This window comes from Dipodomys merriami, unplaced genomic scaffold (assembly GCF_024711535.1).
Source record: "Dipodomys merriami isolate MVZ:Mamm:240054 unplaced genomic scaffold, mDipMer1.0.p SCAF_19, whole genome shotgun sequence".
Lineage (NCBI taxonomy): Eukaryota > Metazoa > Chordata > Mammalia > Rodentia > Heteromyidae > Dipodomys > Dipodomys merriami.
The window spans coordinates 19,236,670-19,260,969 of NW_027203270.1; the positions used below are offsets into that span (position 1 = coordinate 19,236,670).

Below are 24,300 nucleotides of genomic sequence, written 5' to 3' on the forward strand. Positions count from 1 at the left end.
AACTCAAGCAAAAAGGAGTTTACATAAATTAAAAAAACAAACAAACTCAAAACAAAAAGCAAACCACAAGTCAGCCTAATAATCAGAGGACAGTGATGAAGAGGTGCCCTTGGCACACTTACTGGGAATCTCCAGGCTGGGGTGAATGGCAGCCACACTCCTGACCATGGGTGGGGAATGCCGACCGTCTACCAAGTCAGATTCAGCATCCTGGGCTTCTCCGTGAATCACTGCGATGCCCAGGCGCAGGCGCTCTGCAAAAGATTGTGCCCTAAGGAGAAGCATTAAACACCAATCAATCATGTAGCATTTGTGGTCTGCAGTTTAGGGAGAGCATATGAAGATGAAAAAGTAGAATGTAGCTTTTGGAGGAACAATGAACAAAGAGAATAAAATAAGTTTAGAATCTGAGAAGCCAGGGCTCAGTGTGGAGAGTCCATGGAACAATGCATCCCCTCTGGACACTGGCTCCAATGATGGGCAGAGGCCTGGCCTGGTCTGTAGTTATCCAGTTGAGAGCCTGACTTCTGAGCCTGCTTCCTGTCACTGTTGATGCTAACTGCCCACAGAAGAACCAACCAAATAACACAAAACAAATCAAGTATTTTGCATAAATTGTTAATAGTTTTATGAGTGCATAATGGAGATACAAGAAATTGTATAGTTAAGGTGAGCAATTTTACAAAATATTAAGTTCTGATGCCCATGTAACCATCAAAATAATGAAGAACATGCCCTTTATAATTTCTGCTTCCAGCCAGGCAACCACTGTTTTGCTTATTAACATCATAGTTTAACCTTCTCTAGAGTTTATACTATAAATTCTTTTTAAACTTTCTTTTAAGTCAGTAACTTTTTCTTTAAGGGATTTCCAATGTTGTGATTTGTTCACACAGGCTCTCTAAAGCTGAAGTTCAAAATTTCTCTTTAAGACAGTCCTAATTCAATTGTATCAGCCCATAATTTTTCTTTTTTTTTTTTGTCGGTCGTGGGACTTGAACTCTGGGCTTGGGCGTTGTCCCTGTGCTCTTCAGCTCAAGGCGAGTGCTCTACTGCTTGAGCCACAGCACCACTTCCAGTTTTCTGGTGATTTATTGGAGATAAGTCTCACTGACTTTCTTGCCCCAGCTGGCTTTGAACCGTGGTCCTCAGATCTCAGCCTCCTGAGTAGCTAGGATTACAGGTGTGAGCCACCAGGCTGGGCTTCAATTTAATTTCTTCCATAGGTCTAAAGCTATTTGGTTACCTGGTTTTTTTTTGTCAGTCTTGGGGCTTGAACTCTGGGCCCAGGCACCGTTCCTCAGTTCTTCAGCTCAAGGCTAGTGCTCTACCTCTTGAGCCACAGTGCCACTCGCAGTTTTCTAGTGGTTTATTGGAGATAAGAGGCTCATGGACTTTCCTGCCCAGGCTGGCTTTGAACTGCAATCCTTGTGCCTTTAGACAAAGGCTTATCAATTTTACTGATTTTTATCAAAGAGCCAGTTTTTACTGCTTTTTCTGTTTTTTGTTTCATCGATTTACATTTTACTCTTTATTACTTGCTTTCTTTTTTACTTTGGCTTAATTTCCTTTTTATTATCTAGTTTTTGTAACGGTAGAAGCTGATCATGGATTTATGATGTTTTCTAATAGGTGTTATCTTTAGAGCTCTTCCTAGGAGTACTGTGTCAGTGGTATGGTGCAAAATTTCACATGTTCTGTTTCCATTGTCATTCTGTCTAAATGCTTTCTAACTTCCCTTCTGATTTCTTCTTTGCCCAAGGATTATTCACCAATGTGTTACTTAGTTACTACATACATAAAGGGTATTTGTATGACCTAAGTAAAAGTAAAATTAAGACTTGTTTTAGGGGCTGGGAAGTTAGCTCAGCGGTAGAGTGCATGCCTTGCAAGCATGAGGCCCTGGGTTCGATTCCTCAGCACCACATAAACAGAAAAAGCTGGAAGTGGCGCTGTGGCTCCAGTGGTAGAGCGCTAGCCTTGAGCTGAAGAGCTGAGGGACAGTGCCCAGACCCAGAGTTCAGGCCCCATGACCGGCAAAAAAAAAAAAAAAAAAAAGACTTGTTTTATAGCCCACAATATGGTCTACCTTAATAAACAGATGTGTGTCTTTAGAAGATCAGCTGCAGCCTCAGAGAGTTTCTGTCCACTTGCTCTTACATGACTGACACAAGTCACTGACTATCCTTGAGGCTTTACTTCATACATTATGAAACATTGCTTTTCAACTCCTACTGTCTAAGATTATTGTGTTCTTTTGAAGAACTGACTTTTTCTTTATCCCTAGCAACATTCTTGTTCTGGCTTGTCTGATACTTAAAGCCATTTCAGCTTCCCTTTAAAGCATTCATTTTGCCATGGCATTATCACTTTCCTAATTCTTATATCACACCCATCCCTTCCTTCTCACTGCTCTTCACTTTGTTCCATTAGGTCTCTGGCCATACAGCATGACCATCTCTCCCACTGCGCCAGATTCTGAGTGGGACATTGGTCTCACCCTGCCTTCTATCCTCAGTACCGAATGCACAGCAAATGTTTAATGCTTAAAGGACACTGCAAGTTCTTCTATTCTTGGTTTTCTTTTTTTTTTTTTCTTCTTCTTCTTCTTCTTTTTTTGGTGCCAGTCCTGGGGGCTTGTAGTTTATTGGAGATAAGAGTTTCATGGACTTTCCTGCCTGGGCTGGCTTTGAACCACAATATTCAGATCAAAGCCTCCTGAGGAGCTAGGATTACAGATGTGAGCCACTAGCACTTGGCCCAGTCTTGGTTTTCTAATAACTAAAATCAAAACAAATTCTAATCCAATAACTCAATAGTAGAGCATTTGCTTAGCAAGTAGAAAGTCCTGAGTTCAAACCCCAGCACCACATATAAAGAAAACAAAGTGATCCAAAAAAGGTATGGGATGTTTAAATAAGATCTAGAGACTAATAATATCCAAATGTCTAGACTCCAATTAAAAGTTACTAAGCTTTGGGCTCTGGTGGCTCATGCTTTTCATCCTACCTATTAGAGGGCTGAGATCTGAGGACTGCAGTTCAAAGCCAGTCCAGGCAGAAGGCTCGTGAGACTCTTGTCTCTAATTAACCACCAAAAAGCACAAACTGGAACTGTGACTTACGTGGTACAGTACTAACCTTGGGCAAACATTTTTGCTCAGGGACAGTGCCCAGACCCTGAGTTTAAGCCTCAGGACCAGCACAAAAAAACAAACAAATAAGAAAAATTATGACAGATCTCAGAGCAGTCAATGGAAAATGTTGCAAGAAGTAGTTATAAATATGCTTGAAGAAATGAAGAAACAGAACAGGAAGTCTGTACAAAGAAAAAAGTCTTAGAGAAAGAACACAAGAACTGAAAAGTAATTATGGGACTTAAATACAGAGGAAGATTACAATTTGAGGTTTAGGAAAAAGGATAAGACCTTATCTAGCAAAACAAAACTCCTAAAAGCCAATGAAATGTAAAATGACTGCTATGGTTCAAGTGGTAACACATTTCCTGGCAAGCTAGAGGTCCTGAGTTTAACAGGCAGTAGTGCAAATTAAAAAAAAAGGGGGGGCTGGGAAGGTGGCTCAGTGTTAGAGTGCTTACCTTGCATGCATGAGGCCCTGGGTTCGATTCCTCAGTACCATATAAGCAGAAAATGCTGGAAATGGCACTGTGGCTCAAGTGGTAGAGCTTGAGCTGAAGAGCTGAGGGAGAGCACCCAGGCCCAGAGTTCAGGCCCCACAACCAAACCCCCCCCAAAATGTAGGAAGACAGAAGGATGTGCATAGGTCATATGAAAACACCTGGCCCTATTATGTAAAGAATCTGAGCATCTGAGGGGGGCTTGGAACTAATATCCTATGGACACCAAGGAATAACTGTATGTCCTATGACTTCACATGTAAAGCAGAAAATAAATTACTAACCAAATTTAATTCAGCCTATGAACATTTTAAAAAGCTGCTTGAAATGTTTACATTACAAAATGAGCCCAGGGTTTCTATAACTCAGTCAGGTGGACAAGAAGGGACTCAGGACAGGAAAGTTTCCTGAAGGTACAGGGAAAGCAGACATGAGAACATGGGACAGTGCTGCCCCAAACATAACTCACTTTATTTTATATTAAATTTATTATTATACCAAGTGCATTCACTAAGAATCATGCTTAGTTTATGATATCAACAGCTTGTCAAGACTGCTACCTGGTGACTTACTCTGGGCAAGCTCTCCCTAATCCTTTCACACTGATTAACCACAGCCTGGGGGGAGGGGGGGAGGGGAGTGGCGTGGGCAGAGTGCGGGAAGAGGTATTTTCACACCCAGGGACTTAACAGTGACCCAGTAAGCCAAGGTAGTCAAGTAGAAAATAATCCTAAAAGGGCTTTTTAAGGAAAAAAGCCTTTTCTTACACTGACTTTGTTCTTTCTTTCTCCAATGTATGGCTTCTCCTGAAAAGATTACTACATAAAATCTTCCCAGGCACAATCCAATCTTAAGTAGAATAAGATCAAGGCCTCGGTTATTCCAAGCTAAACCTAACTGGCTCTGTAGACTCTCAGGGCTGCAGGCTGGTACAGCTCGGGTGCTTTGGTTTAAATAAATGTTACCTGTGAATTCATACAAATAAGGGCCTGGATACCACTCTGTTAATCACTGACTTCTCCAAGTAAGAGGCAATAAACAACTACAAAATAACTTCCCCAGTATTTTTGTGGTGGCTGCCGGCCTGGAAGTGAGTGAGGGGCACACTGGACAGGATCCCCACATCTGGATGGCTCTGGCCAAGAAGCATGACTAACAGACTGGGACTGAGAAGAAAAGAGGAAACAAAAATGCTGATTTAGTAAGTGGAGTTGGCAAAGCAATCTTGAAATCAGTCCATGGAAGAAAATAAGGGCCCAGGGACCACTGTAGCTGGGGTGGAATGCTGGGACTCAACAGAGATCTCATTTAAAGGCAGATCTATGAAAAACCAAGAGTTCGCACCTACCTTTTGGCTGAGGCTGGAGACTTGGCCACAATAACAGCATTCCTATAATCCGGGATCTGTGACACACAACAGACTAAGGATTACCACCATATCTCTAATAATAAAAAGGAACATTCCAAAAGATTCAAACCATCATCTGGTTTACTTGGAAATTTTGCAACAACAACAACAAAAAAAAAAAAGAAAGGAAAAGACAAAAATATTCCTGAAATGAAAATTATTGCCTACTTAGAATTTTTTTTTTTTTTTTGGTCGTGGGGCCTGGGCCTGGGTGCTGTCCCTCAGCTCTTCAGCTCAAGGCTAGCACTCTACCGAGCCACAGTGCCACTTCCAGCTTTTTCTGCTTATGTGGTGCTGAGGAATCAAACCCAGGGTCTCAAGCATACAAGGCAAACACTCTATCACTTCCTAGTCCCTACTTAGAAAAATTTGTGTGAGATATAAAGATTTTTTTCTAAAAGTAGGGGCAATCAGTGACTATCTCTCATCTCTATTGATCTATATAGTCAGCAAATACTGACTGTATAGGTACGCTTTGAAAAAGTCAACAGAAGCTAGGAGTGTAGGCCTCAGCTTGTGAACCCAGATACTCAGGAGGCTGACAGGCAGGAAGCCCAAAAGTTTGAGGCCAGTCTAGGTTATATAATGAGATTCTATCTCAATCAATCAATCAATCACTCAATAAATTAATTAAATTAAAAAGCCAACAATCTCATAAATCCTAATTACATGCAATTTCACAGTAGAAGCAAGATATCTATCCATTCTAAATCAAAGTAATTGTCAGTCCAAACTAGTGTGGCCCAAACAAGTGAGAACTGTGGGGAAACCAATGGACAAAGGACAATCAAGCCATTGCTATTTTAAAAAGATGTTAAATGTCCTTAAAAAACAAGCAAACAAATAAACAATGTCTGGGGGCTTGGCTCAGTGGTAGAATGCCTGTTTCACATGCCCAGCCCTTAGTTCAATCCCCAGTACTACCAAAACAACAAAAAGTACATACATACATATATACATACATACATACATATATACAAACCTCAAGAGGTGGCTGGTTGAACAGCAGAAATGAAAAGTTAAGAACAAATGTGGGCTGGGTGTCAGTGGCTCATGCCTATAATCCTAGTTACTCAGGAGGCTGAGATCTGAGGGCTATGGTTTGAAGCCAGCCCAGGCAGAAAAGTCCCTGTGAGACTCTAATCTCTAATTAACCTCTCAAAAACCAGAAGTGGAGCTGTGGCTCAAAGCGGTATAACATTAGCCTAGAGCAAAAAGAGCTCAGGGACAGTGCCCAGGCCCTGTTCAAGCCCCAAAACTGACCAAAAATAAAAACAAGAAAACCCAAACCCAAACCAACCAAACAAACAAACAAAAAAACGTGGGAGGATCAAGCCAAAGAGTTTTCCCAGAACGCTACACAAAAGAAGGTAAATATTAAGCTTAAGGAAAAAAAAAAAAAAGAGCTGGGAATGGTACACATACCTGTAATCGCAGTATAAGAGACAGAGGTAAGGACTGGGAAGGTGGCTCAGTGGTAGAGTGCTTGCCTTGCATGCCTGAGGCCCTGGGTTCGATTCCTCAGTACCACATAAGCAAAAAGCAAAAAGCCAGAAGTGGCGCTGTGGCTCAAGTGGTAGAGCGCTAGCCTTGAGCTGAAGAGCTGAGGGACAGTGCCCAGGCCCAGAGTTCAGGCCCCACGACCGGACCCCCCCCCCCAAAAAAAAAAAAAAAAAAAAAAAAAAAAGAGACAGAGGTAATAGGAGCTCAGTTCAAGGCCAGTCTGGGCTATATACTGAGGCCCTGCCTCAAAACACTGAGAAAAAGCTGGGTACCAGTATCTCACACCTAAAATTACAGCTACTTGGGAGGTTGAGACTAGGAGAATCAAATTTCCAGGCCAGTCTAGGCAAAAAAGGTTTATGAGGAGCCAGGTGCTGGTGGCTCACGCCTGTAATCCTAGCTATTAAGGAGGCTGAGATGTGAGGATCATGGTTCAAAGCCAGCCCAGGCAGGAAAAGTCTGTGAGACTTGTATCTCCAATAAGCCACCAGAAAACGAGAAGTGGCGCTGTAGCTCAAGTGGTAGAACACTAGCCTTAAGCTGAAGAGCTGAGGGACAGTGCCCAGGCCCAGGGTTTAAGCCCCATGACTGACCAAAAAAAAAAAAAAAAAAAGTATTTATTATGGGCTGAGAATGTGGCTTAGTGGTAGAGTGATTGCTCAGCATGCACAAAGCCCTGGGTTCAATTCCTCAGTACCACATAACCAGAAAAAGCCAGAAGGGGTGTTGTGGCTCAAGTGGTAGAGTGCTAGCCTTGAACAAAAGAAGCTCAGAGACAGTGCCCAGGCCCTGAGTTCAAGCCCCAGGACTGTAAAAAAAAAAAAAGTTTATGAGACCCCGGCCCCACCAATTTCAACATAAAAAGCTGGATGTGGTAACATTCATCTGTAATCTCAGTAATAATAGGAAGTATAAATAGGAACATTGTGGTTCAGGCTGGCCCAGGCAAAAATCAAGACCTTATTTAAAAAGTGACCAGAGCACAAAAGTATAGAGGCATGGTTCAAGCAGTAGAATACCTACCTAGCAAGCATGTAAGCCCTAATACTGCCAAAAAAGAAAAAAAATCTGAGCTAGCTTACCTCTTCTTGAATGTACTGTAACAAGAAGGGAGATGCTCTTAAATTATCAACAGGAATATTGAAGAAGCCCTGTATTTCTTTCTGGTGTAAATCCATAGTAATAAGATGAGTCAGACCTTCAAAAATAAAATAGATAGAAATACAAATCTTACAAAGAAGTTGTACTGTAAGAAATACTGTATAGAGTAATACACTATATTTAATAAATAACTGAAAAATTGCTCTTCTACCACAAAACCTAGCACTTTTGTTGTTCAGGTTGAACAATTGATACACAATTTTTTTGGGTCCGGTCGTGGGGCCTGAACTCTGGGCCTGGGTGCTGTCCCTCAGCTCTTCAGCTCAAGGCTAGCGCTCTACCACTTGAGCCACAGCACCACTTCCGGCTTTTTTTCTTTTTGCTTATGTGGTGTTGAGGAATCGAACCCAGGGCCTCAGGCATGCAAGGCAAGCGCTCTACCACTGAGCCACCTTCCCAGCCCATGATACACAATTTTTGAAATAATTGAAAGCACAGAAATATCAGTGATGATAGTAAAATCGAAATGCCGCTAAAAAATAAAATAATGTCTCTCAGGAGCAGCGTGATCAAGTCTCATGTTATTCTACTTACTACTCAGGCCAGTGGGTCCATGCTATATATGCTACCCACCCATTAGTCACTTAGTATCCATCTGGGTTGCAGATGCACCATTTCAGTACTGTAGTAACTGCCTGTGACTTCAGGCATCCATTAGAAGTCTTGGCACATATACCTTATGGAAAAGATGAACTACTGTGTAAACTCACTGTCTGTAAATGCTGGGCTGCTGTTTTTACTGTTCAGCATTCTAATTTTAGTTAAGACAATGCTTTGAAATGTCTAAGGAAAATAAAACTTCAAGGCCTGTAATTAACTGTGAAAGGTCTGCCATTCTTACTTACCAGCTTTGCACATCATAGAAGCCAGCAATTTAGAGACTATGGACCCTCTCTTCCTCATCTTGCACTGCTTGCTGTAGGGAAAGTAGGGGATCACGCCAATGATGCTCTTGGCACAAGAGGTCTTACATGCATACACCATAATGAGGAGTTCCATGATGGTGGTGTTCACATCCCTGAAACCCAGACAGAAATCCCATGGAGAGGTGTTACTATCCCCCTTGGGCTAGGGCTGGAGCTCTGTGGTGTGTGCTTAGCATGTTTAAGACTCTGGCTCAATCTTTGGCATCAAAACACAAACAGAGCTAATAGTAATAGTTCCCTGCTCCAACGAAGTGTCAGTAGCATGCTCCTTATACCTCTTGGATCCCTTATCGGATCCCTCTGAGATGACCCTACTTCTTTTGTGTGAGAAAAACACTGCCAGGCTGGGAAGTTGGCTCAGTGGTAGAGTGCTTGCCTCACATGCATGAGGCCCTGGTTTTGATTCCTCAGCATCACATAAGCAGAAAGAAAAAAAAAAAAAAAGCCGCAAGTGGCGCTGTGGCTCAAGTGTTAGAGTGCTAGCCTTGAGCTGAAGAGCTGAGGGACAATGCCCACTCAGAGTTCAGACCCCACGACCGGACCCCCCCCCCCCAAAAAAAAAAAAAAGAAAGAAAGAAAAACACTGCCAGAAGAGAGTTTCTGCTGGGCACCAGAGGCTCAAATCTGTAATCCTAACCACTCATGAGGCTGAGATCTGAGTATCCTGGTTCAAAGGCAGCAGGAAAGTCTGTGAGGCCCTTTAAATTTTTTTTTCTCTGTTGGTTGTGGGGCCTGAACTCTTGGCCTGTGCACTGTCCCTCAGCTCTTCAGCTCAAGGTTAGCACTTTACCACTTGAGCCACAGTGCTACCTCTGGCTTTTTTTCTACTTATGTGGTGCTTAGGAATTGAACCCAGGGCCTCATGAATGCAAGGCATGTGCTCTACCACTGAGCCACCTTCCCAGCCCCCTACACACCCTTTTGCACACAGCTTCCAGGATGTCCCCGTGGCCATATTCTGCCTCCTAGGAATCCTTTGCTGGCTCCCTTCTCCCACCTAATCATGCATTCAGCTTCTCTTGTCTCCCTCATCTCTTGGGCTTTTCATTCAATGGTGCAGCTTTATAAATGCTGGCGACTCTCACAGTCCAACACTCCCCCTGTAAACTCGGTCAAACTAATCCTACTACTGCTACATGGTTACACCTGAATGGCATTGCCTGCAAATGTCTGAGTCACCGGATCAGTGGCTCAGCTGCTGGCCACACTGTTCTTCCTGGTCACTCAGGACAAAAACTGGGTGTCAGTGACTCATGACTATACTCCTAGCTACTCAGGAGGCTGAGATCTGAGGATAGCAGTTCAAAGCCAACCCAGATAGGAAGGTTCATGAGACTCTTATCTCCAATTAATAGCTAAAAAGCTGTAAGTGGACCTGTGGCTCCAGTGGAAGAGTGCCAGCCTTGAGCAGAAAAAACTATGGGACAGTGTCCAGGCCCTGAGTTCAAGCCTCAGTATTGGCATAAAAACAAAATAAAACAAAACAAAAATCTCTCCTCTCATTAGTCCACCCTCCTTCCCACTATCTCACTGGTCTCTCCCCTTCCTGGAGCTCCTCAATGAATGTTCCTGTTCTCTTAGAGTGAAAGGGTGGCTTTCATTCTGTCTGTCTGGAGCCCAAGGTCCCTTCAACTTCTGGCCCCCACCCATCTCCACCTTCCACCTCCTCAATCCACTATACTCAACTCTGCTCAGTCCTCCTGGATCATTCACTGCCCTAGAGGGCCTAGCTCCCTCCCTGCCCTTCCATGGATTTTTTCCCAAAGTCCCTTTCATGACAGGCATGCCTTGCTGGCCCCTCTACCTGCCCATCATCATCATGGCCTTCTCTTTGCCATTCCTTTTTATTATGCCTTTGACATGCTGGGTTTTCTTTGATCTACTCTGTCTTCCTCCACTAGGACACAAGCACCATAGCACTAACTTGTGTCAAACACAAAGACATCTTACAACTACTACATTAACTCAATATCACAGACATGCAATACTACTTGTTCCCAAATAGATAGTAGGCATCCACACTTTCAGAGAACATTCTGTGCAGAAGGAATGAGCAGAGAATCTGATCTCCAGTAGTCACTCTGAGGGTCCCAAACAGGTGCACAAGAGAATAAGGCCTCTTACTACACAAGTGATGAAAGCCTTCTATGAATTACAGGACAACTTCAGCTAACAAACATAATTTTCTCTTTCTTTCTTTCTTTCTTTCTTTCTTTCCTTCCTTCATTCTTTCTTTCTTTTCCTTCCCTCCTTTCTTTCATCTCACTGAGGTCTGAACTCAGTGTGCCTCATGCTTGTTAAATGGACCAAATGTTCTTCATGGAAAAATCTGCCATCTACTTTCAGTAGTTACAACCTGCCTGTACAAAAATGAAGTAACAGGTTGGGGTGTAGCTTGGTAGTAGAGTGCTTGCCCAGTAACCGAGGGGTGTAGCTTGGTAGTAGAGTGCTTGCCCAGTAACCGAGAGACTCTAGTCTGATCCTCAGTGTTGCAATGCATATGGAAATAAATATTAAAATGGAGTAACAGTTGTATCTGACACGCCAAAGTTTTCAGGCTAGTTCATGGTATTTCAGGAAGAAGACCCAGACACCTGGGTTCCTACAACCTGGACAACACTGAAAACCTAACTGAGGACCTGACCATGCATGGCACACATGGGACATGGAATGACACAGAAGGAAATGTGGGGGAAATATAAAGGGAATCTGGGTGTTTATTACTAGAGAAACAGGAACTGACAAAAGGCAGTGTTGAAGCAATCAAACAACTAAAGGGGAAAGAGATGGAAGGACATAAAAATGGAAGGCCTAGCAGAGTCACCCTTCTGAATGCCCAATTCTGATTCAACTGGACCATTAACACCTACTTTTTCTCACCTACTCCTCCAGGCCAATCCACACAACTTCTGCATTTATCCAATGGAATCCCACCGTGCCTACAATGGATAGAGTACTGCAGATGCCCAGAAGCAGTGTAAAGAAACCCAGTGCTTATACATCTCTTCCAATGTGGAAGGAAGAGAGAGATGTAGGCACAGAGGTTGCTCAGCTGGCAGAAAAGGGAGCAAGAGCACCACAGAAAGGCCAGCTATGCCCTTCCTCATCTCACATAAGCTTTCCAGGGGACGGGAAGTAGTGACATTGCTCTTCCAACAGCTGGGCGGTATGACTCTATGCTGAGCAAGCAAAGCACAAGGCAGGTATATGCCGTTTAGGTGAAAGCAAGAGTCTCAAGAATAAATTCCCCTGAAATTGAGCTTTTCTTCCTTTATTTTAGTGCTTATTCTATAAAAGTGTATGTGCATGTATGTACAGCTAAACTCACCATTCTATAAGTATTATGTGCATGTGTATACATCTAAACTCACTATTCAGACTTTCTAAGCTAAAAAATGATGTGTTATCCAAACTAACTGTTCTTGCATTTGCAAAAGTATAGGGTTTTGTTATATACCACCTAACAGAGGAAGAGAAGAGAAAGGGCACTTAAGGAGTAACTTCAATGAAAAGATAACCAGGCCCCAGGAGACTAGTTGGGAGATAGGACTTGGTTTTATGATTTCTTATCTTGGACAGATTCTCCTCCTAAGCTTCCAACACTCAAACTCCAGGGAGATCTACCCACCTGAATTCTTTTGGGACATCTGTGAGCCCTGAATTCTTTCACTTTTAGACAGATAAGGGAAATTCAGAAAGTTTTCTTTCTGCCTCTACGAATTCTCAAATGTTTTTGGCTCAAAATAATAATCATGCTGCAGTATTATATTTTGTACTTCTTTTTTTAAAAAAAATTCTTTTTGTGTGCCAATATTAGGCCTTGAACTGTTGCTTAGCTTTATTTGCTCAAGACAAATAAAGTGTAAAGCTGGAGGTTTACCACTGGAGTATACCTCCACTTCCCACCGTGCATCTTCTTAATCCATAATGGTACAGGCAGGACAAAGAAGGCATATCAGTTGGAAGTCATCTGGTCACTTCCAGTCACTGAACTGCCCTCTCTGTTAGCCAAAGCCAGGTTACTTGAGGCCTATCTCATTCCATTCCCTCCCTCACCCAGAGCAATGTGGTCATTGCAGACTACTGGGGATGGGGGAAAAGATGAACACAGAAACTACTGCTGAACAAGAAAACCAAAAGAAAGAAAAACAATTATACTGAGTTAAGAACTGTCTTCAGAAATATCTGGGGTGCAATGTACAGTGGACAACAAGATTTCACACGATCACTTTCTCTGCTGAAGGAAAGTGGCACAGAGAAGCTCATAGCTCTTAATTTCCACCCAGCTTATGCATCTGCCACTTTCAAGAATTCTACAACATGTACTCCAGTGTCACACTAGACAGGCACACATTCCTACACTCAGTCTCCTATCTTCTCAGCTCATTTATCAGCAAAAGCCTCTATTTCCATTCTTCAAGAATATAGGAAAGGGAAGTGGTGCTGTGGCTTAAATGGTAGAGCACTATCCTTGTACAAAAGGAGTTCAGGGACAGCACCCAGGCCCTGAGTTCAAGCTCCAGAACCAGCACAAATTAAAAAAAAAAAAAAAGAGTAAACTTACATCTATAATCCTTGCTACTCAGGAGATTGAGATCTTAGGATTGCAGTTCAAAGCCAGCCTTGTTGGGTACCGGTGACTTATGCCTGTAATCCTAGCTACTCAGGAGGCTGAAATCTGAGGGTCACGGTTCAAAGCCAGCCCAGGCAGGAAAGTCCAGAGACTCTTATCTCCAATAAACCACAAGAAAACTGGAAGTGGCGCTGTGGCTCAAGTGGTAGGGCACTTGCCTTGAGCTGAAGAGCTGAGAGACAGTGCCCAGGTCCAGAGTTCAAGTCCCATGATTAAGAGAAAAAAAAAAAAAAGCCAAAGTGGAGCTGTGGCTCAAATGGTAAATCACTGGCCTCAAGCTGAAAAAGCTCAGGGACAGGACTCAGGACTGGCAGGGGGTGGGGTGGGGTGGGGAGGTAGTATTCAGGAAAGGTGCCAAGTGCTGGTAGCCCACATCTGGAATTCCAGCTACTCAGGAGGCTGAAATTCAGAGTATCAGTGTTCAAGGCTAGCTTGGACAAAAAAGACTGAGAGACCACAAATGAACCAAGTGGTATAGCATCCTCAAGCAAGCAAGTTATTCAAGGGTTAAAAAAGTCTTGAGTTCAGGGACTAGGAAGGTGGCTCAGTGGTAGAGTGCTTGCCTTGCATGCCTGAGGCCCTGGGTTCGATTCCTCAGCACCACATAAGCAAAAACAAAAAAGCCGGAAGTGGCACTGTGGCCCAAGTGGTAGAGCGCTAGCCTTGAGCTGAAGAGCTGAGGGACAGCGCCCAGGCCCAGAGTTCAGGCCCCACAACTGGACCAAAAAAAAAAAAAAAAAAAAAAAAGGTCTTGAGTTCAAACCCTAGTACCACACCCCACAAAAACAAATGCAGAAAAGGGGAGACGGGAGCATGGTAACATTTCTTTATAAGAAGGTAGGGAAAGGAAGATTGTACATTTAAGGCCAATTCTTACAACTGCAAGGTAGCAAGATCCTCTCAAAACCAAAATGAACAAGAAAAAGACTGGGGGGACATAGTCAGTAGTTTAGCACTTGCCAAGCAAGTATGAGCCACTATGTTCAAATCCCCCAGAACTGCGGCATCATCATCATCATCATCATCATCATCATCATCCAGAAAAAGACAAGCCTGGGGGCACATGTGTAGAGTCCTAGCTACTCCGGAGGGTGCGGCAGGAGAATCACTTGAACCCAAAAATTTGGGGCCAGCCTGAGGAACAAAGTAAGAGTGTCTCTTAAAAGAAAAACACAGAAAGAACACATAAAAGCCAGCAGTTAATATCAGAAAACACAGTGAATTTTAAGAGTCCCATTTTAAGACTTAATTCTTCCTGTATGACCAACGTTTAGTATTCTATAGTTTAGTATTCTATATTTATGCCAGAACAGCAACTTGAAAGGTAATACCTCTGCTAAGCAGTCACTCACTTTGAGATGGTCTGGATGATGAAGACATCTTTTCCCCTCACAGACTCTTGAATCTGTACTCTTGTTTCTGAAAGGAAAAGGGAAAAAGGGAGGGGAAGGCATATTAGTTCAATTTTTTTTTTTGTTTGTTGGTTGTGGGGCTTGAACTCTGGGCTTGGGCGCTGTCCTGTGCTCTTCAGCTCAAGGCGAGCGCTCTACCACTTGAGCCACAGCGCCACTTCTGGCTTTTTTCTTATGTGGTGCTGAGGAATCAAACCCAGGGCCTCATGCATGCAAGGCAAGCGCTCTACCACTGAGCCATCTTCCCAGCCCCTGCATCAATTTTTAATGCTATGAAATACAGAAACTGGCACCATTTCAAACCCCACTGGCTTTAGTTTCTATAACAATAACCTATAGTATAATAACACATAATAAATCACACTTTTACACAGGCTTAGTTAGATGACAGCCTTCAGTGGGAGTCACCTTTCTGACTCTGGGCTTCTCAGCCTTCACATGTGAGCATAGTACCTGTGAAGGAGCTTTGTGCTCATTCAACCAACATTAACAAAGAATAGAGGCACACAATGCTGTATGTAGTGGAAACAGTGTAAGATTCAATATATTCCTCTCAGACAACTGGACCAGCTGCAAGGAAACAACTGCAGAAATCCAGAATGGCACATTCTACAAGACTGCAACAGTCAGAGGGTCACAGGAAGAAGGAAGAACAGGTAACAGGTAAAAGATCATTCTAGAATAGAAAAGGCTAAAAGAATATGAAAAACATATACTTAAGCTGGGTGCTAGAAGCTCATGCCTATAATCAAAGCTATTTGGAAGGTGAAGATTACAAAGATTACAGTTCAAGACCAGCTTGAGGCAAAAAAGAAGAGGAAGAAAGGAAGAAAGGAAGGAGGAGGAGGAGGAGGAGGAGGAGGAGGAGGAGGAGGAGGAGGAGGAGGAGGAGGAGGAGGAAAAGGAAGAGGAAAAGGAAGAGGAGAAAGAGGAGGAGGAGGTTGAAGTTCATGAGATCTCATCTCAACCAATAACAGCTGGGTGTGGTGTGGCATGCCTGTCATCTCAGTTATGTAAAAGATTGAAATTGGGAAGATCACAGTTCCAGGCCAATCCCTAGGTATGGTGACACATATCAATCATTCCAGACAAGGTGAGAAGCATAAATAAGAGGAACAAGCCCAATGTTGGGGACTCTTGCCTATAAGCCAAGCTGCTTTGGAGGCTGGGATCAGGATGATGGATCAAGATCAGCCCAGGAATACACACCTATAAACATCTAAAACCATTGGCATGTACACAACTGTTACCCCAGCTGTGTGGGAGAGGCTGAGATCAAGAGGACTGTGGTTTCTCGGCCAGCATGAGCAGAAAATTCACAAGAGTCCATTTCAATAGAAGAAACTGGGCATGCGGCCCACACTTGCCATCCCAATTACAACAGTAATGTAAGTGGATGGTGGTACAGGCACACACCCAGGTGGAAGCTGAAAACTTATCTCAACAAAAAAACAGTGCAAGAGGGCTGGAGTGGCTCAATAGTAAAGAATCTGCCTAGCAAGTGCAGGCCTCTAAGTTCGAATCTCGGTATCTTAAAAAAAAAAAAAAGGCTGGGAATGTGGCTTAGTGGTAGAATGCTTGCCTAGCATACATGAAGCCCTGGGATCGATTCCTCAGGACCATACAAACAGAAAAAGCCAGAAGTAGAGCTGTGGCTCAAGTGGTAGAGTGCTAGTCCTGAACAAAAGAAGCTTAGATACAGTGCCCTGGCCCTGAGTGCCAGAACTGGCCAAAAAAAAAAAAAAAAAAAAAAGGAAAGATGATGATGCAGGCATATAGTAAGATCCTATTTCAAAAATAAAGAGTAGAGTACCTGCTTAGCAAGCACAAAGCCCTGAGTTCTTTTCCCGTTCAGACAAAAAAAGGAAGGCAGGTAGGCTGGCTGGCTCACTTAACAAAATAGCATGCTTTGAGTTAAAAAGCAAAAAAGTCGGGGGGGGGGAATGGGAGAATAAAAAAAAGCAAAAAAGTCAGGATAATGGAGTAATCTAAATATAAAACAACAATTAAAGACATATTATTAATTTCTTTAAATGTAACAACAGTATTCTATTTATGTACAAGAAAGTGTTTATTCTTTTTTTTTTTTTTGGGGGGTCCAGTCGTGGGGCCTGAACTCTGGGCCTGGGTACTGTCCCTCAGCTCTTCAGCTCAAGGCTAGCACTCTACCACTTGAGCCACAGCACCACTTCTGGCTTTTTTTTCCTGCTTATGTGGTGCTGAGGAATCGAACCCAGAGCCTCAAGCATGCAAGGCGAGCACTCTACCACTGAGCCACCTTCCCAGCCCAATAGTGTTTATTCTTAAGACAGGCACTGATAGCTTAAACTATCAAGTAATACTTGTAATCCTAACTACTCAGAAGACTGTTCTGAGGACTAACGTTCACAGCTAACTTGGGCAGAAAAGTTCTTGAGACTCCAAAATAATGAGCCAGGCTAGAGGATGGCTCCAGTATCAGAGTGCCAGCCAAGCAAGCAGTGGTAGAGCACTTGCCTACATGTAGAGGGCCCTGCAATGAGGAAAAATAAGTTAGAAAAATACGGAATGCATGCCTACAAAAAGAATGTGCCAGTGCCAGTGGTTAACATCTATAATCCTAGCTACTCAGGAGGCTAAGATGTAGATCCTGGTTCAGAGCTAGCCAGGACAAACAAATCCCAAAGACTCCAGTTAACCAGCAAAAAGCTAAAAGTAAAGGTATAGCTTATTGGTAAAGCTCCAGTCTTGAGGGAAAAAAAGGCAAGGAGAGCATGAAAGCACTGAGTTCAAGTTCCAGTACATGTACATTCTTACTTGCTCTTTTTCTCTCTCTCTTACACATACACACTTACATTCTCATATCTCTAAGAGATGATGTTAGGTACGAAGTTCAGAGTAACAGTACCATGTTTAGCATGCATAACACTCTGGGTTCACAAACAGTAAGCAGCACAAGTGTGCATTCACACACACACATATTCACACACAAACACATTCACAGGATAACCAACTGACACTACAGGTGTTCAGGATTACTCTACTGACTAAGATAACATAAATTTAACCAAAGCTGGGCTCATGTTTTCATTCAGTTGACCAGCTGGGTAAAAAAAACACCCTTGCCGGGCGCTGGTGGCTCACGCCTGTAATCCTAGCTACTCAGGAGGCTGAGATCTGAGGATCGCGGTTCAAAGCCAGCCCAGGCAGGAGAGACCATGAGACTCCTATCTCCAATAAACCACCAGAAAATCGGAAGTGGTGCTGTAGCTCAAGTGGTAGAGCGCTTGCCTTGAACTGAAGAGCTGAGGGACAGCGCCCAGGCCCAGAGTTCAAGCCCCATGACTGACAAAAAAACAAAAACAAAAACAAAAAAACACCCTTGTCTCCACTTTGCTTGTTAAAGCACTAACTGGACAAATGAATCAAACTGTTTCACACTGGGAGATGAAGCCCTGAGCCCATACACTACATATCACAGAAAGATTAAGAGACACATGTCTAAGATAGCTCACCTCTGTTAGGTTCCTGGTAAACCTGCACTTTGCCCATCTCCACCCCCAGTCGCCTAGAGAAGAAAAAGAAGGTAAAGTTTAGAAAGCAACAGAACAAACCCAATACCTTTGCTGTTTAAGATGACATATAAATTGGTAAAAGAAAAATAAAGTGTTCTTATTACAAAACTCGAAATCAGTATTTAATTGTCCTCTTGGCTCATTGCCTACACCCCACTTTCACTTCATGTCTATCCAAGGCCTACCTAGTTGAGCTCTGCCCACTTCACCATTGTCCTGGTAGTCTCTGTCTACCAGCTTACATCCTCCATAAACACTAATGCCTCCCCTTCAAATCCCCACATTGCCGACAGGGCTCTGCCCCAAACTTTAGTTGGTAGTTCATTCAGGTCACATAATGTGACCCATCAACCCACGTTAAGGCATTAAACCTTGCCCCATCCTGACTTTCCCACTGCCTCCTTCCTGGCACTTGCTACTACCTGAAATAGTTTTGTAGGCTGAGTTGCTTCTTGTCTGGTTCTCATAATGAAATGAAAATTTTATGAGAAGAAAAGCTGAGTGGCCAGCTTACTGTTAACCCCATCTAGCTAGATGTCTCCTACACAGCAGCGGTTCAATGTTCATTTACTATTTAAAATGTACTGACCCATAGCTCTAAGTTATTCCCATAGTATTCATTTTTCTGTTGGCTAAATGGCAGTTCCACAAAGAGTGCCCATAACAATCTGCCAGGTACTCAGTAAGTGTTTGCTGCCTGAATATGCAGGGAACAGTGATACACAAAGATCAGTCCTACTTTATGCAGATACTACACACACTAACCATAAGACATCAACTCTCAAGCCTGATGATCACCACTAATCTGGTTATCAAATTTAAGTCATTTCATACTGAAGGCAGATGTAGACAGTAAATTATAACTCACTCGGCAATTTTCTTTGAAAGCTCCATACACGATGAGTTGGAATTTGCTGAAAACAACACCAGACCTCCTTTGGGTACATTCATCTTGGCTTCTAATTCAGGTGGCGCCACACAAAACATCAAAACCTTCTTGGTTTTCCAATTCTCAGAGCCTGGAAGGTTGTGACATGTATTAAGAACTGTCATCTGTTAGGAAATGCACCTGTATGGATTTTTAATAGCAAATGAATTCAGCTGACGGAGAACCATGTACCACCATGTTGTCTTTTATTAGAAGGACACACACACATATGTTCATACACACGGGGACAAACACAAAGCTCATTTGATTTTAAGATTGCAAACTGATGGAGATGTGTCATCATGATTTACTTTTTACGACCATTGGGAATAAATGATAAACTTACAAGAAAGGTGGAGCTGAAGAGCTCAGAGTTTTACTGTGTGCTGGAATAAAGTCAATTATGGACAACCTCCTGTTATTCTCTGATAACAGAATTCCTCCTGCATTAACACACAGAAAAATGGCAGAGCCATTAGCAAGAACATAAACTGGCTGATCCTTAGAGAATAAACCCATCTACCCCAAGCTTTTCAACAACAGTTATTTCCCATAAATCCTGCCCCATGGCAAGTCTAAAACTGACCTTCGTCATCCTTTTCCTCCACAGATAACACCTTGAAGAAAAGTTAAGAAACTATCCCTGTGGTAGTCTCCTACCCACAGTTTTCCCACATCAAGAGGACCTGGCCTAGTCCCAGAGGTGGACATCTACTCAGGCTGGGCTGGGCTTGGCTGGGCTGGATGAAAGAGCAACAACCCCATAGGCTGCAGAGTTCCTAGCAAGCCACAGCATTTGCTTGTGTGTTTACTTGATAGCTGGGGAGGCTAGTGGAGACAAAGCTGGAAGTCCATTTGCCATTCTCAAATTTTAATTACCCAAAGAATATACAAACACACCCTCCTAGGAAAATATACTAACACAACATCTTAGGAAAACTCTGCTGGTTAAGGCTAAAGTGAGTAGTCCAAACCCCAGGCTCTTCCCCAACAACGGTGCATATGAACACCTCAGGCCTTTTCTATTTATTCCACACATTCACACATACGACTTCTATGAAAACTATGGGTGGACAATATTTCATTGTTTCTAGTACAACCTACAAATCTATTTGCAATAAGCTTCTTCACCAAACAACCTGGGTTAGAAGACACATTTTACAGTAGCCCCAAGGGCTGATTTTCACAGTTACATAGATGAGTAGCCTGGCTCTTGCTAACTGCTGCCTGGTCTTGAATAGGGTGGACATGATTTTGGCCAGCTCCCTGTCCTCAACTGGCCTCCCACACTCATGCTGCAGAACCAGTGGGTCACACAGTTAGCTGGCTCAGAGTACAGCCCCACTAGCCTGCTGGGAAGAGTGTAGTTCTAAAAGAGCAACCTTGAAGGGGCATTGTCAGTGAGAGCCCAGCACTCCTAAATGGAGAAGTAATGGGCTACTGTGCAGCTTAAGCTGACCTAATTCACTTTAATCCTTTAGTTGCAAGCTCAACTGTATGTACACCAATCAAAGTCCTATAGAGCCCAGGGAGGACCACTGGCATCTGCCATGCAAAGTGGCTAAGAGCAGGAATCAGCCCACAAGCCAAATCAGCTCCCTAGCTCATTTGCTTGTCAATGGTTCCTGGAAACAATAATATATGTGGCCCTTTACAGAAAAATGATGCCAATTCTTGCTTAAAGAAAAAAAGCGGCTCGGGCTGGTACAGTGCTTGCCTAGCATACACAAAGCCCTGGGTTCCATTTCTCAGTACCACCAGAAGTGGTGGTAGGGCTCAAGTGGTAGAGTGCTAGCCTTGAGCAAAAGAAGCTCAGGGACAGTGTCCAGGCCTTGAGTTTAAGCCTCAGGACTGGGGGGCGGGGGGAGGAGAGGAGAGAGGAGAGAGGAAAGAGGGGAGGGAAGGAGAGGGAAAGAGAGGACAGGGAGAGGGAGAGGAAGAGGGAGAGGGAGAGGGAGAGGGAGGGAGGGAGAGAGGGAGGGAGAGGCAGAGGGAGAGGGAGGAAGGGAGAGAGAGAGAGAGAGAGAGAAAGAAAGAAAGAAAGAAAGAAAGAAAGAAAGAAAGAAAGAAAGAAAGAAAGAAAGAAAAGTAAAAAGCAGCTCTGCACAGAACAAAGAGAATGGGGCAGAATGGCCCGTGTAAGTGAAAAGACATCTCTCCACAGCACCAACATGAATTGGGAGGGATATTAGATGCACTCTTGACACCATCTCTTGACACTTGTGGTACAGGTCCAAGAGTGCAAACAAACAAAACAGATTCTCTTCTAGTTAGACAGACTATGGAGTCAAACTCCTGTGTGCATCTGGGATCCTATTCCAAGATGATGGCAAGGCACAAGCGACTTCAAATCTCTGTAACATTTTCTAAGGTTTCTCAATCATGAAACTGTGAAAAGCAGCTCCCCTACTGTAAAATGTCTGCCACGCATCTGACACCATTCCCTACATGCAGGACATGCTACAATGCACACATCAACTTCTAACCCTTTCATTAGCTACCAAATACCACAATGTACATGTGGTGGTCATCTTTATACCCCTCCTTTCACCTTCAAATATGAAGCCTCTAACAGAAAGTACAAGTATTCGTGTGTGTGTGTGTGTGTGTGTGTGTGTGTGTGTGTGTGTGTGTGTGTGTGTGTGTGTGTGTGTGTGTGTGTGTGTGTGTGTGTGTGTGTGTGTGTGTGTGTGTGTGTGTGTGTGTGTGTGTCCGTGTTCATGCGCATGCACCAGTTCTGGGGCTTGAACTGAGGGCCTGAGTGCTGTCCCCTCAGCTTCTTTTGCTCAAAGCTAGTGCTCCACCACGTGTGTGTGTGTGTGTGTGTGTGTGTGTGTGTGTGTGTGTGTGTGTGTGTGTGTGTGTCCGTGTCCATGTCCGTGTGTGTCCGTGTTCATGCGCATGCACCAGTTCTGGGGCTTGAACTGAGGGCCTGGGTGCTGTCCCCTCAGCTTCTTTTGCTCAAAGCTAGTGCTCCACCACTTAAGCCAGAGCACCACTTCTGGCTTTTCCTGAGTAGTTTACTGGAGATAAGAATCTCATGGACCTTTCTGCCTGGGCTGGCTTTGAACTGCAATCCTCAGATCTCAGCTTCCTGAGTAGCTAGGATTACAGGCCTGAGTCACCAATGCCCAGCTCAGTCTTCTTGTAAGTCCATCCTCCAACAATAGGGAAGACATCAGAAACACCTATATTCATGCTCTGTATTCATTTATAGGCCATTCAAATACCAAGGCTGTTTCCAGTTTCAGTTCTTTCTCTTGCTACAAACATACACTGTGCTTTTACCAACCTCCCCAAAAGGCCACTCTTAGGAACATGATACGCAGGGCTGGCAGGCATCTCATTTGTTCCAGGTTTAATGTGAAATGAAGAGTAAAGAGAACATTTTTACTGTTCTTATGAACTACAGCTGCTTTCATGTTTAACCTAATTTCACTCTGGAATGTGTGAGGTTTATTTATAGCACGTGTGAAAACACAGCCTTCCGGAGAACCTCAGCAAATCATGCTCCCTTGCTTCTCTTTGAATGAAATTTAAGAATCTGCTAAGTCTATGAATGAAAACACATTGAAAAAGATCACCTGATTTTGATGTACTAGCATTCATTTAAAAACACCTATACTTTTTTCTATGTGGTAGCCTTTTCATTGTTGTTGTGCCCATACTGGGACTTGAACTAAAGGCTTAGCTTTGAACTTAGCTAAGCTTAGCTTGAACTTGTCCCTTGGATTTTTTGCTCAAGGCTGGAAAATTACCACTTGAGCCACAGCTCCACTTCTGGTTTTTTGGTAGTTAACTGGAGCTAAGAGTCTTACACTCTTTCTTGGTCAGGCTTACTTCAAATTGTGATCCTCAGATCTCAGCCTCCTGAGTACCTAGAATTAGAGGTTTGAGCCATGGGCACCCAGTCTTCTAACACTTTCTAAAAACAGCTGACAGAGGAAAGTAAGTAATAAATTGGCCTTTGACGGTAACAACCGCCAGGCCTGAGGTACATCTCTTAGCCTCCTTGAGTCTATCTTTACCTTTTAGGTAGCATAAATAGAAGCTTAGTAAAAACCTCCTCACACCAGATTTAAAGTCCAGGGTGTATTTAAAAAAAAAAAAAACTATTTTATTAGGTGCCCAATAATGCTTCAATTATAGTACCTAGCACTAATACAACAAATATGTGCTGAGCAAAGGCTCATCTTACAGAATTGCAGTGCTCAAAAAAAGGAATTGAAAGCCATGTCAACAAAAATGCATCAAAGAGGATTAGTGATGCACCTCACTCTAAGAAAATTTTATTTAAAAAAAAATCAAGGGGGCTGGGAACGTAGCTCAGTGGTAGAGCACTTGCCTTGCATGCTTGAGGCCCTGGGTTCGATTCCTCAGTACCACATAAGAAAAAAGCTGGAAGTGATGCTGTGGCTCAAGTGGTAGAGCACTAGCCTTGAGCTGAAGAGCTGAGGGACAGCGCCCAGGTCCAGAGTTCAGGTCCCACGACCGGACCCCCCCCCCAAAAAAAAAAAAATCAAGGACTGGCCAGGCACTGATAGCTCAGGACTGTAATCCTAGCTACTCAGGAGGCTGAGATCTGAGGATCATAGTTGGAAGCCAGCCAGGCAGGAAAGTCAGTGAGAGTCTTATCTCCAAATAATCACAGAAAAAGCCAGAATCCGTGCAGTGGCTCAAGTGGGAGAGTGCAAGCCTTTAGCAAAAGGAGTTCAAGGATAGCACTTAGGGCCAGAATTTGAGCCACAGGACTGGCAGTAAATAAATAAATAAATAAAATCAAGGACTGGAGGTATGCACTTGCGTAGCATACATGAGACACGACCCGGGGTCCATCTCCAGTAATATACATACACACACAAAAAAAAGATGTAATAGGAGTTAAAACATTTTATTTCTCCCCCCTTTTTTTTTCTTCTGGTATTAGGACTTGAACTCAAGGCCTAATACTCTCACTTTGCTTTTTCACTCAAGGATGATGTTCTACCACTTGAACCACAACTCCACTTCCCCCTCCACTCTTCCGTAACCCTAGGCACTTTGCTTCTTTGCCATTAAAATGTTTTCTTATAGCTAATGCTTGACATTTTCATAGCAGTCTGAATTTATATCACAACCCAATCAAGTAGGTATTATAAT

The 24,300-nt window shown here is 43.3% G+C and overlaps 1 protein-coding gene across 6 annotated transcripts in view; it reads right to left on the minus strand.

Annotated features, from left to right (window-relative positions):
• The window catches only part of Prpsap2 (phosphoribosyl pyrophosphate synthetase associated protein 2), a 54,158-nt gene that overhangs the window by 14,306 nt on the left and 15,552 nt on the right, over positions 1-24,300 (minus strand). For 5 of the 6 annotated variants that reach the window (XM_070027609.1, XM_070027604.1, XM_070027608.1 and 2 more), the window contains 8 exons: positions 19,508-19,604; positions 19,102-19,252; positions 18,174-18,226; positions 14,620-14,686; positions 8,554-8,726; positions 7,630-7,745; positions 4,985-5,040; positions 123-271 (listed from right to left, as the gene is read on the minus strand). In XM_070027609.1, coding sequence (XP_069883710.1) covers positions 123-271; positions 4,985-5,040; positions 7,630-7,745; positions 8,554-8,726; positions 14,620-14,686; positions 18,174-18,226; positions 19,102-19,220 — 733 coding nt within the window. In that variant the 5' untranslated portion in view covers positions 19,221-19,252; positions 19,508-19,604. The remainder of the gene's footprint in view (positions 1-122; positions 272-4,984; positions 5,041-7,629; positions 7,746-8,553; positions 8,727-14,619; positions 14,687-18,173; positions 18,227-19,101; positions 19,253-19,507; positions 19,605-24,300) is intronic. The other variant, XM_070027610.1, reaches the window with a different exon arrangement.